General features: G+C 40.3%; 1 protein-coding gene across 2 annotated transcripts in view; it reads left to right on the plus strand.

The window, feature by feature from the left end:
- NAMPT (nicotinamide phosphoribosyltransferase) overlaps positions 1 to 12,397 on the plus strand; it is a 30,426-nt gene that overhangs the window by 14,149 nt on the left and 3,880 nt on the right. The window contains exons 4-11 of one of the 2 annotated variants that reach the window (XM_075427633.1): positions 1,547 to 1,675; positions 2,158 to 2,316; positions 2,661 to 2,797; positions 4,546 to 4,771; positions 5,797 to 5,916; positions 8,425 to 8,442; positions 11,191 to 11,331; positions 11,495 to 11,629. In XM_075427633.1, coding sequence (XP_075283748.1) covers positions 1,547 to 1,675; positions 2,158 to 2,316; positions 2,661 to 2,797; positions 4,546 to 4,771; positions 5,797 to 5,916; positions 8,425 to 8,442; positions 11,191 to 11,331; positions 11,495 to 11,629 — 1,065 coding nt within the window. The remainder of the gene's footprint in view (positions 1 to 1,546; positions 1,676 to 2,157; positions 2,317 to 2,660; positions 2,798 to 4,545; positions 4,772 to 5,796; positions 5,917 to 8,424; positions 8,443 to 11,190; positions 11,332 to 11,494; positions 11,630 to 12,397) is intronic. The other variant, XM_075427634.1, reaches the window with a different exon arrangement.

The following is a 12,397-nucleotide window of genomic DNA, read 5'->3' on the forward strand; positions in this document are numbered from 1 at the left end:
ATGTGTATACACAAACACGATTTCCACTGATGGCTCTCAGACTGGAAGTGTGTGTGCCCTTTGGGCCTTTGTATGCCCTTATATGTGTGCAGAGACCCTGCTCCTGCTCGCTGAATTCCTGTGTCTTCACACACCTGCTGCTCTTTGCTCCCTGTCTCCGTTACCTGACGTGTAGCGCCAGGGAAAGCGGAGGGAATGAAATGAACACACATGAATTTGTACAAAGACGAAACGAATGAGTAAATACCGATAGGGTGAAGGGGTGGAAGAGACGAATGGGCTGCCTGGAGTGCAAGGGGGTGGTGTAAAGGCTGGGAGTGGACAGGAATTGATGAGGAGTGACAGAGATGTAAGCCCTGACGAGTTGCTTATGCCTAAAAATTTTGAAAAGGGCTATAATACAGTGCTGTGGCATGCCCAGATTGCTTTTTTTCTGTAGACAAAATCACCTATAGTGACTCTGAAATCTGTTTTGCTTTTTTCAACTTAAGCCTGCTTTTATCTTCATGGAATCAGTAATAAATTATTTTGAGCCTTTTTGAAGGCTTCACTGTCTTTTTTTAATCCAGAATAGACATCTTCATGGCTGACAACTAAACCCTGTGTGGTATATAAACAGAATTCACTTCAGCGTGTTACACTTTGGAACAAACTTTTAAAGTGTAGTGTAGAAGAGACTTCTGATGTGTTTTGGGCACTGGAGAATTTGTTTTGATGCTAGTAATGAATCTGTGTAATTTTTGCAAATTGATGCAGTTCTTGTTGCCTTTAAAGAATATCTCATGAGAAGCTTTCTGTCAAAAATTTATTAATATACAAAACATTTTAAGTATTATTAGTCTAGTGTGCAAAGCTATTTCAGAAAGTTATAATTGCTCTTTTTGAGTTGCTGTTTGCAACTTACTCTGTTTCAAAAGGCGTGTTTCATGCAATGTTTAGTCCTTCAGGGATGAAAGACTGAACTTGACAAAGAATGACACTTCAAGATTACATTTCACGTTTAGTGAATAATTGAGATGATAAAATGCTCTTTAAAGTAGATATTAAATGGATCCTGCTCTAATAAATTAACAAAGCACACATCTATACTAAGCAAAACTAGATTTGTTTTTTTTAACACCTAGATAATAGCTAAACTTTTTTTAGCCTACTTAGTGTGAAAACACTGAATAAAACTGAGTAGCAAATATTTCGTCTTCTTTGGGTAGAACTTCAGTATTTTCATAGAATTTTTAAGCCTTCCTGACTTAATTTGCACAAGGAATACAACTGATAGCCATCATTTGGTTGGAGAAAGAGACTGTTTTTTAGCTTACAGGATTTTCCTCCTTTTATGATAAATGTGGATTGTTTTGGTTTGGTTTGAATTTGTTTGGGCTGGTGGGTGGGCAAACAAACCAAATTATTTCTAGGGCTGAAAGAAACGCCTAAGAAGACAGCTTTATCAGTAAGCTCATAGCCTGACTTTTATCCATTGATGTTAAGTAAAAGAGAGGTAGGTCCTAATCTTTCCTGTTGTCTGATGATACTGCTGTTTCTTACACAGAAATACGATGGCCATCTTCCTATAGAAATAAAGGCTGTTCCCGAGGGCTCTGTAATTCCCAGAGGAAATGTTCTTTTCACAGTAGAAAATACAGATCCAGAGTGCTACTGGCTCACAAATTGGATTGAGGTCAGTTTTGGAAAGTTAACATGTTTTTTCTAAGTAAATATTAACGCACTTAAATTAAAGGCTGAAGCCCTTATTGCTTTAAGGGGAATCACTGGCAGCTTTCACCTTCTGCTTTAAGTAAGCCTGGATTCATTTTTTTAGTGCTCTTACACAGACGTTTTCCCCCTACCTGGCAAGAGACTGTGATAATTTTACAGGGAATTCACCACAGTGCTTTTGTCCACAAGGAAAGGGGGATGGGGGAAGTTGTGTGTCTGTAGCTCAGGAATGTGAACTCCTGAGGTGGTCAATACCTGGCCTACCTTACAGAGGAATTACAAAGACCAAGTACTTTCGCCCTAAAACAAACTGTTGGTGGCATCAGCACTTTCTGAATGGGCGATGAAAATAAATAGGCCTTTTTGCGCCTGATTAAATGTCAAGTGGGGATCTTTAAGTCCTAAGCAAACATACACCGAATAACGTGCTGGGTTTTGTTTTAGACTATTCTTGTGCAATCATGGTATCCAATCACAGTGGCTACAAACTCTAGAGAGCAGAAAAAGATTTTGGCCAAATATTTGCTAGAGACTTCTGGCAGCTTAGAAGGACTGGAGTATAAACTGCATGACTTCGGCTATAGAGGAGTTTCTTCACAAGAGGTAATGCTACTTGTGTGATAACTTGAGAAGCCTGATTGTTCTTAACTCTGAAGGATTGTAGCGTTATCTGCGAACGATCGTGTTCAGCAGTGAAATTGTGAATGCGCGGGGCAGTGTGTTCAGGCCTGTTGTGGAGGGGGAGATCTGGGGCTGTCTGAGCTGTGAGCCCCGGGCTGGGAGAGCTTGCTGCTGCGGGCAGGCTGGCTGTCCCCTGGCAGTGCCTGATGAGGGGGTTGGTGAAACGGGAGCAGAGTCCCAGTTGTGCTGTTAAAACTAGTGCTAGGCGGTGGCGGGGTTTAGGCTTCTGTACTTGGCGTGGCAGCTGAAAGTTGCGTCTTTTTCAGACTGCGGGAATAGGAGCTTCAGCTCATTTAGTGAACTTCAAAGGAACAGACACTGTAGCAGGAATTGCATTAATTAAAAAGTACTATGGTACAAAAGATCCGGTTCCAGGATATTCTGTTCCAGCTGCTGAACACAGGTAAGATATTGGGCTATTAAAGCCTTTTTAAAAATAACTTAACGAAATGTAAGTTTTTTTTTCTTACCCATCTTTGTATCCAGAAATATTAAGCCGTTTCACTTATATCATGCAGTATTAGCCAGCCGTGACTGATCCAGCTGTTGAGGCTGAAGTTCAATACTGATGCCTCTGTATGTTCTAGGGACATGGTAGTGGCATGGTTGTTCTTAACTCTAAACGTTTTTTAAATGTTATTAACTATAACATTCTCAAACAGGCATTAGAGATGGAGAGTTCGCGGGGTTTTTTTATATCCAAATCCTGTACGAGGTCAGGAGTGGATGCAAGTCCTTGGATTTCACTTGCATGTCTGCATATTGAAATAAGCAGAATATAAAGGAAAGGACAGTTGCTTTTTACTTATAGAGTACAAAATCTAGTGCTTTCGTATAGTGAATATTTTCACTCAGAATTGCAAGAGAGACAACGGAATGGCTTACATGATTACTCCTGGTAGGGTGGTGAGCATCTTTGAATGAACACTGCTTCGGGTAACTTTCTGGACCATTGCTGTAGTGCTGTTCTAGAACACCTGCTCGATCAATAGAAATGGAAAATTTTTTTGGAAGTGTTGACTCTTAGCTTAGCTTAATACTACAGTTAAATCAAAAAATGGTGGCCCACGCTGCTATAAAATTTCTTGTAATGAAGGCAGACAAGTGGAGTCAAAGAACAAGCGAGCGTCTTTTGCACAGCGTATTGAAGTGGTGGTACGAGAGCAGACAGCTCAAACTGTCCTAGTTAGTTTGTGTTGCCAAATGCAGGTGACAGGCAACACAAACTAACTGTCCTTTCCAAGTCAACACACAGAAAGTCTCATGCGAGAGACCTGAATTTTTCCAGCATCGTTCTACTGTTCCACAGCCTCTGAGGTGAGGTTGTGTTGAGTGTGGTGCTGCCCCAGCCTCTTTGAAACAAATTTTGCCTTTGCACTCCTGTGATGTGGGGCTTGTCCACACAGTAGTTACTGCTAGCATTTTGTGGTTAAGAATTCAGTGCCCGCTAGCTCTTTGCGCACACCTGGGCATTGCATGAGGGCATTTTTAGGTATTCACACACAAGTTACAAAAGTCAGCTATGTCAGCTGGCCTGTGACAGCCATGTACAGAATAGCTACCGCAGATCAACTGGCGTTCAGTAACTTACTACCTCTTGTAGCAACTCTGCTTTGTGTGCTTGCCTGTACCGTTGTACCAAGGGTAATGCCCTGAGGTTCCTCTAGAGAAATGTTTGAATGAGGGAGCAGAATGGTTTTAAATCACTATTAAAAAAAGAAAATAAATTGTGTTTTCATCTAAGATTTTTCTAACATATGCTGCTAGTTTTCTACTTCCCATTTTGTAGTCTGAAGTTGCCAGAGCAGGTGTTCCGTTCTTGCATCTGTAGTGCCTTAACTGTCTGAATGTCACATTTGAAAGAGAAGGTCTCTCACAAATGTTAAAGAAGTAAAACCCCACTTACATGTGAAAGAGGTTTTATGTGTCAAGTGTTTGTCTGAGCTGCCAAAGGTGAATCCAGGGTGCGATTTATTTAGTATATGGTATGTTTACTACCCATGCAACACAGAGCTGATAAGCACATAGTTTATGCTGTCTTGTAATCATATTGCCTACTGTCATCTTGAACTGTTATTGGTAGGAAATACAGAATGTGTGATTTAACATACTAATGCCGCTCTAATGTGGATTTTTCAATTGACTTTACAGTACCATAACAGCTTGGGGGAAAGATCATGAAAAAGATGCTTTTGAACACATAGTGACACAGTTTTCTTCAGTGCCTGTATCTGTGGTTAGTGACAGCTACGACATTTACAATGCTTGTGAAAAAATATGGGGTGATGACCTAAGGCATATAATTGAAGCCCGAAGTCCAGAGGCACCACTTATTATTAGACCAGATTCTGGGAATCCCCTTGACACTGTTTTAAAGGTAATCCTTTCTTGAAGTCATTTGTATATGAGATTGGGAAGGGCAATTGTTTGTTTTGTAAGGACTGGCTAACAAACATAGGAAACACAATGCTCTAACTTGCTATGCGTAGTATGTAGTTGATGCTGGATGACTTGGACCTATGAAAAATGTAGACATTTACCTCATCTCAATATAGATATGGAAACTCTTTGGCAGTCTGAATAGTTTAATCTTTTTTATCAAACCCGTTCTTGAAGCTTTTACAACAGTTACTAGTTTTGCTGGTCTAATGATGCTGGAATGGTTCTATAGAGAGGGGTCTTTCATCACTTAAGAACAAATAAAATGGGAGACAACTTGAGCATTAATAAATGCCAGGCCAGTAAGACTGCTTAGCACCAAGTTTAGGTATCTAGGTGTCCTCTGTTGATGTAATTCACTATTTTTTCCTACAAATACAAGTTTAGCACTCTCATCCCTTTTGTAAGACGTGCATGTAAGTCAGTGGCACGCAGCCTCCAAGTTGAAAAATGCTTCTTGCCTTGCAGCTCTTCAGAGAGCGTAATGATTGTTGCAGTTCTGTAATAAAAGCTGATGATACTTCTGAATCTGACTAGCTGTCAGCACTGTTTTAGTAAGAAAGTAGGGGAGATTATAGTTTTGTTGGTACTCTATCAAATTAGATCCATACGGCTTTAACACTTTTTTTTTTTCCTTTGGGACAAGTGACTTATTACAAATAGAAACTTTGAATAATTTTATCAGAGTTGATAAGGAAAACTCCTAACTGAAGTGTTTCATTTTAATTATTGGTGGCCATGTGGTCTGTGCCCGCTTTAATGCCTTCACCCACGATGGCTGCATGCTTTTTGTTTGTGTGCTTATGTGGGTAGATTTAGAGCAGGGTATGTGGGTGAATTTATGGATTTTTTTTTTTTTTTTTTTTTTTTTGAGAGAGAGCGTGACTCAAATGTGGAAATTGTGTTTCTTTATTGGAATGGCAGGGTTTTATTTTTATTTTGAACTGTCTCCCTTTTCAATAGGTCTTGGAGATCTTAGGGAAGAAGTTTCCCATTACAGAGAACTCAAAAGGCTACAAGTTGCTGCCACCATATCTCAGAGTTATTCAAGGGGATGGTGTGGATATCAACACATTGCAAGAGGTAGGTTCATGTGTCAGGGTGACACTGGCAATGTTGTTATTTAATCTGGACTCTGTTACAACTAGTCAGATGTTGCAGCAGAGACTACTGACCCCTTTGTTGCAGGCACTGGCAGTGATATCATAATGCATAAAACAAATTCATTAAAACTCCACAGGGAATTATTAAAATGCATAAAAAAAACTAAATGGCATTTCCTAATCCCCCTGTTGTAACCCTTCTCCTCCCACTGTCTCTCCTTTTGTTTGCTTTCATCCTGCTTGTCAAGTCTAATTCAGATCAAAATCTGGCAGTGCTTGGTCCTTTCATTGAAGACTAAGTTGCACTGCACGATACTCTGCTATAGCAAAAGTAGTAATGTAACTGGTTTGGCTCATTAGTTCTGTACCATCTGAAGCGTGCTCGCATTCAAATACTGAAGATGTAGCATTGAAGGAGACCCCTTGAAAACGGGTAAGGGAGGTGGGTTCATTGATTTGGCAACTAGTGGAATAAGGATTGTTGAAAGCCCAGAAAATAACAGAAAACAGATTAGTCTGTAGTCTGAGTCCAACGTGCAATTTCATCAAGACAAGACTGGTTGTTTAGTAGATGCTACATGCTTGAAACTAGTTATAAATTCACCGTCATTGACTAGATGGAGATACAAGGTAATATAATGTGGCTACAGAGGTACAGACTGCAGTAACCACAGATGACGAGGGGCATGTAAAAGGAGGAAGACTTGACTTTGTCATGTTTATCCTGGATCATTCATTCATCTTCAGCTGTATTAGAGTTCAAAAACAGAAAAGAAGTTGGATAAATTTAAGATTAATTTTACTTGATTTTATTGACACTTTTCTTAGCTTTCTAGGTTGACGCATCCGTAGATTCTTCTTAACAAAGTTGACTTTTGCTGCTTCTCAGAACTGGGAGTAAGAGAGATGTCAAAGCTTGTTTGACAGTCTGAAACTATCTCATATTCAATTTAGGCATATAATGTGAACCTCAACCACAGAACTCAAATTTGTCACTGAGATCCTTAGAGAGCAGTTAATATTGAGATTATTGCCTGATATGCCAACTGTAGTGTAGTCATGCAGTTTTGTTCCTCCTCCAGTAGCCTTTAAAGCAAATTTTATTTTATTTTAATTTACTTTTTTTTCCCATGTGGCTTTTTGAGAATATACAACTATGCTAATGTGCTTAACAGAACACAAGCACGAGATGGTAATAGCTGGAAAGAAAGTCTTATCGTTAGATACTAGGGGAAGAGACTCTTTTTTCTCTTTCTTTTTTTGTTTTTTTATAAACTTCCGCTTGTTCTCAACAACTGTTTAACAGGACCGATGCCTGTGTTAGGAGAAGCATGCTGTTGTTGAGATTTGCATGAGTCGTGACAGGAAAGAAACTGGAGTATTAGTCCTTTCTTGTTAGGAACTCAAAGATTGCTTTCTGGAAGTTATACTGGACAAAATTCAAAGATGTTCATTTAGCATTGATTGTAATCAAAGGATTAAAACCAGTATTTAAAGTATTTACATTAGAGGAAAAAAAAATGCATTGCTATCCAAGTTCTAAATAGAGCAGGAGCAATTCTTTGTTCAGATGATCTGCCTGTTTACGTATTTTCCTTATCAAACTGTAACTGATAACGAGGAAGATTCTACGTGTAATATGTAGTAGAAGGAGTTGAAGATGCAGGTCCACAAGATGTACAGAGCAGAGAGAACTCATGTGGCTGCCGTCTCGTCTCTTCCCAACTCCGTAATCTTGCTGCACACCTCAAGTCAGCTTTGGTCATTGAATCACTGGTCACTCAATTAATTTAGTCCACACATGCAGCAGCAAACTAACTCAGTCAAAAGTGGTCAATTTTTTTTCGTTTAGTTAATGAAATTGGCCCACAAAGGGGGGCAATACTCACCAGCACAACACAAGAGAGAAAAGAAACCGTGGGTTTGAGCTGGGAGAAGCAGGAAGGAAGGAAGGAGACGCTTCTTTTTTGACAGGAGCAAGTTATGTTGGAGCAGAAAACCCATGAACTTGCAGTCTAATTTTACTCGTGTTTAAATTTCATGGATTTCTTTATCCTCTTCTGTCAGCAAAACCAAGGTTAACATGCTGACTTTTGGAAGACTGGGTAATAGCTTGTCATTTAAAGAAACCCAACAAAACAGCAACATAAAACACAAACTGAAAACAAACAAAAAACCGCCACCCCAAAACCAGCCCAACCTCTTCAAAAAGGTATTTGCATAAACAAGTACGAATGTATTGTTGTGGCCATCTTCCCCCCCCCACCCCGTTACAGCCTGTGCGATTATTCTAATTACTCCATATCAGTCTTAGATTCTAGGCGTGCTTTATTGTTATAGATCAGATGGAAGGTAGTGGGTACAATAGGAAAAATCTAGAGTGACTAATAACCGATCAGTCTCATTTAACTATCCGAACTAGCTGAAACAACAATATAGAAAACAACTCGGCGTATAAACTGGATTTTAAAATTCTTTGTTTTAATAGGGGATGCTGGTAGAGCAGGTAAGGAACCTTTTCTGACTTTCTTCTAGCATTTTCACTTTTTAAAATCATTCCAATCTGCTAACTCCACAATATACTACGCTTTCAAAGGATTTTCTTTGAACATTCAATTTCCAGATGTCTTTAAAATTTTAATACAAAGCAAATCCTCTAATCTGGAGTCACAGTCGATACATTAATCATGCTCATAATAGTCAGAGGAAGCGGGTGAAAACCTTGACATCTGAACTGTTCTCCCTGTACAGGTTTGAAAGCATGAAACATAAAGTTCTTCTGTATTGTTTTCCTTTGGGGGATGCTTCAGTTATTTCAGATCTTCCCGCTTTTCTTCTTCCCTGTTCCTGCTGCTGCTGGCTATCTCTTCCCCATACTGAAGGAAGCTGTTATTTGGGCCTCTGCTGTTGGTCCCTGATAGAGTCAGAGCTGTGTTTCAACTTGGTCTCGATTTTTCCTTCCCATCTCTTCCACCCCTCCCCAGACAAAGATCAGTCCGAGTAAGGAAGTCCCTTGGGAGAGAGTGGAAAGGTGAAAGCCATTTCTTCACCCAGGGTAGGTGAGGAGTTGTGCCTTGGCACCAGATGAACAAACCGTCTGTAAATGAGAGCAGGAACACTAGCTGAAAGGGGGGGTTCACGTTTCTTCTCACCCAGGCAAGAAGGTTAAGTGGCCACGGCCCAGCTACGCTGTGCTTGTACCAGCATCTGTTAACCTATGAGTATCAGTGAACATGAAGTCGAAGCATGATGTGCCTTGGTAGGATGTTCTTTATACCGGGTAGTTTGTTCCACATCTTGCAGGTATGTTCAAGCGAGTTAAGTGTAAGACCTCATCTATAAAACTAGATAAAGAAAGGAGTAGAAGACGTTGGCTCAGGCTTGGCCAACAGTTCATGTGGCTTCAGGCTTGGTCAGCATCTGGACAGAACTTGGTCAGAGTCCAGGCAGAGTTTACCTACATTTGCCTTTTCAAAAGACAGTGTAGATAAGCAGAGTCCATATCCAGGCCTAGTCAAGTCTGGTTTCTTACGGTACTATTAGGCCTTATGCTTAAGAAGAGGGTATACAAAATCCCTTTTCTTACCTTTCCTTTATCGTCTTTGAGATGCTTAAGAGAGAATTTCATTCATTTCAATCCTTTATCCTGCCTGGGTACTCCTTCCAGGAGAGTCTAATCACCTGAAAGTACGGATTCCTTTTGTGCACAGTCACTGTCTGAAAGGATATGATGACCGCTGTTAAAATGCGCAGGACTGTAGGGTACTGAGGGGGTATTTGTTCAGGACACAAAGCTTCCAAAGGGTTCCCTTAAGTGCCAGTCATGGTGGTAGAGCGTGAGATACGTTTTGCTTGGCTTCTTGGGTGAGGCTGAGTAAGCTGGTATGATTAGAGCGATGAAAATTCACTGATGAGATCTCTGCTGGGGAAATCTCTGCGAAAAATACAGTGGGACGGTGTTCAGAGCATGTTCTCAAAAGGTTATGGCTCTGCAGTCGTCCTCTCCTGTTGGCTGGCCTCTGCCAGGCATTCAGACTTGGAGGGCGTCTGTGAAGAGACAGTCTACATGTGACTAAATGGATAAACAAAATACTGGTATGCTCTCTTGTTTACATTAGATACCAGTTTGCCACTGTGTGAATGTGGAATTGTTTCTTTTTTTTTTTTCCTTATGAGTGAAACTCAATTTTGCCTTAGCTGTCCCTTAAAGAAAGTGGCTTGGCATCAGTAGCTCCTGAAGCAGTCCTGTTCAGTGTTACTCTGGCATTTCTTTTTGTTGCAGAACGCTGAGACTGCACAAAAGATTACCAGATGTCTGACAAAGTTGAGTTTTGAAACTCTGCGCTGTTCCCCGTAGATTATGGCCTTCCATTCTGCTTCTCACCTTCCTTTTTTCTGGATGGATGGGATTTTGCTATTTCACCCACTCTGACATTTTCTCACCCACTTTTGTTAGTGAATTGGTTAGGAGCTAGGAGTTCAAACACTCTCTTCTGGGGGCTATAGCCATCATTTCACGCCGTTGTAAGTGTTACAGGTCAGGGAAACAACTCTTGGCCGTTGATGAGCATGACTAAACCCACAGCCATTGCTCCAGGCTAGAGGATGCCATGTTTGTCTGGATAGAACGAGGGTGGGGGGAAATGATACAGTGAGTTTTAACTTGATTGCTGAGAGCAGTGCAGTTCACCTGAGAAGGTGGCAAAGAAAACTTTTTGAGCAGCTTTGTTATTTCCGTTTCTCGTCTTCGAAATTGCTAATCTAGTTCTAGTCAATGTGATTTTCAGGAGATCTGCTCTGTTGAAGTCAGTGGTCAAAGTGGGTAACAGCTGTCTGGAGTTGATGAGCAAGGTGACTGCTTTGTTTTAGGATACGTGCTATGCTTTGAGGTCTTCCCATAATTCTGAGAAATCGGAAGGCTCTGAAATACTACCATGAAGTCTTTTATTTTCTTTCCAGCTCTGATTGTGTGGGCATTGCATTACTGTGCCACCCTTGTTTGGGAAGTACACATGCTGGCATGATAATAGTTCTACAGCAAAAACTTTCTCTAATTATACCATGCTGGAATCACAAATGAGAATAAAACCAGTGTGCCAAGTATTGACAGAATTGTTATGTACATCTCCTGGAAACTGAATGTTAGTTGTTTTAATTGTCTGTAAAAGCATCTTGTTCAAGTAGTATAATATTTTTATGGACTGATAGTATGGCCTAAAAGTATGCTCCATCACAATATTCTTTTTCTTACTAGATTGTCGAGGGAATGAAGAAGAATAAATGGAGTATTGAGAATATTGCCTTTGGATCTGGTGGAGCTTTGTTGCAGAAACTAACTAGAGATCTCTTAAACTGTTCCTTCAAATGTAGTTACGTGGTGACCAATGGTCTCGGGGTATGTCGTTGTACTGTTTCTACCACTGTGTTTTCGATAGAGGCTTTGCTGCTTGAAAATGTGTTTGACATTTGCTGTTACATTACCACCACCTGCATGAGGTACACAGGCCCCACAAGGCTCTTTCCCTTTAAAAAAAAAAAAACCCTTCTTTTCATTTTAGGTGAACGTCTTCAAGGATCCGGTTGCTGATCCCAACAAAAGGTCAAAGAAAGGACGGCTGTCCTTGCATAGGACACCTGCGGGAGACTATGTGACACTTGAAGAAGGCAAGGGAGATCTCGAAGAGTATGGACAGGTGTGAATTTCCAAAGTGTATTACATCATTCTTCATGCAAAAATAGACAGAGAAAAAGCAGGTTGTAACGTAATCTCAGAATTTCGTTTTGATTGTCTTTTTGTTCGACTCCCGTCTTAGTACCTCTGAAGTGTTCCTAGTGCCAAATTCAGTAACAGCAGAATGGTAGAATGGCAGGAAAATGTTCAGGCTTTACAGTTAGAGGTCTTTCTCTTTTGCTGGTCTTCAGAAACAAGAGAACATTGCTTTTTCCCAAAACTAATGTCTCAGTGTTACAGAATATATGCCTGCGAACTGGTTTTGGATGGGCTATACTGCACGATTTGAGTAGTGACCACAGTTGGAGGTAGGGGAGGGACAGACATAGTTAAAACTTATTTCTACTTCCCCGTTGAGATTTTTAAATAGTTCCTTCAGGTTAATGCTCTATATGTGGAGTAGTTCCCTAGTTTTCAAAGACATATATTTAAACCAGTAATTTAGTTTCCCCATTGATTCTTACAATTGCAAAATGAAATGCTGTTTCAGCAAATTCAGCACAAACTTTATGCCAATCTCAGGCTTTTGGTTTGGGATCTCTTAACGTTTTCAGTGTGCAAGCAGTGAAAAGTTTAACTGTGTGTTGAGTCTCTTCCTGAATTAAGAGGACTGAAAATAAATTATCAAAAGCTGGAAGTTTCTTGAGTTTTCTGGTATACAGAAGCACATTTCTGTGCTACTAGGTAGAGGGGTACTACGAGGCAACAGCAGGCAATAACACTGAGATCT

Source organism: Opisthocomus hoazin, chromosome 8 (assembly GCF_030867145.1).
Source record: "Opisthocomus hoazin isolate bOpiHoa1 chromosome 8, bOpiHoa1.hap1, whole genome shotgun sequence".
Lineage (NCBI taxonomy): Eukaryota > Metazoa > Chordata > Aves > Opisthocomiformes > Opisthocomidae > Opisthocomus > Opisthocomus hoazin.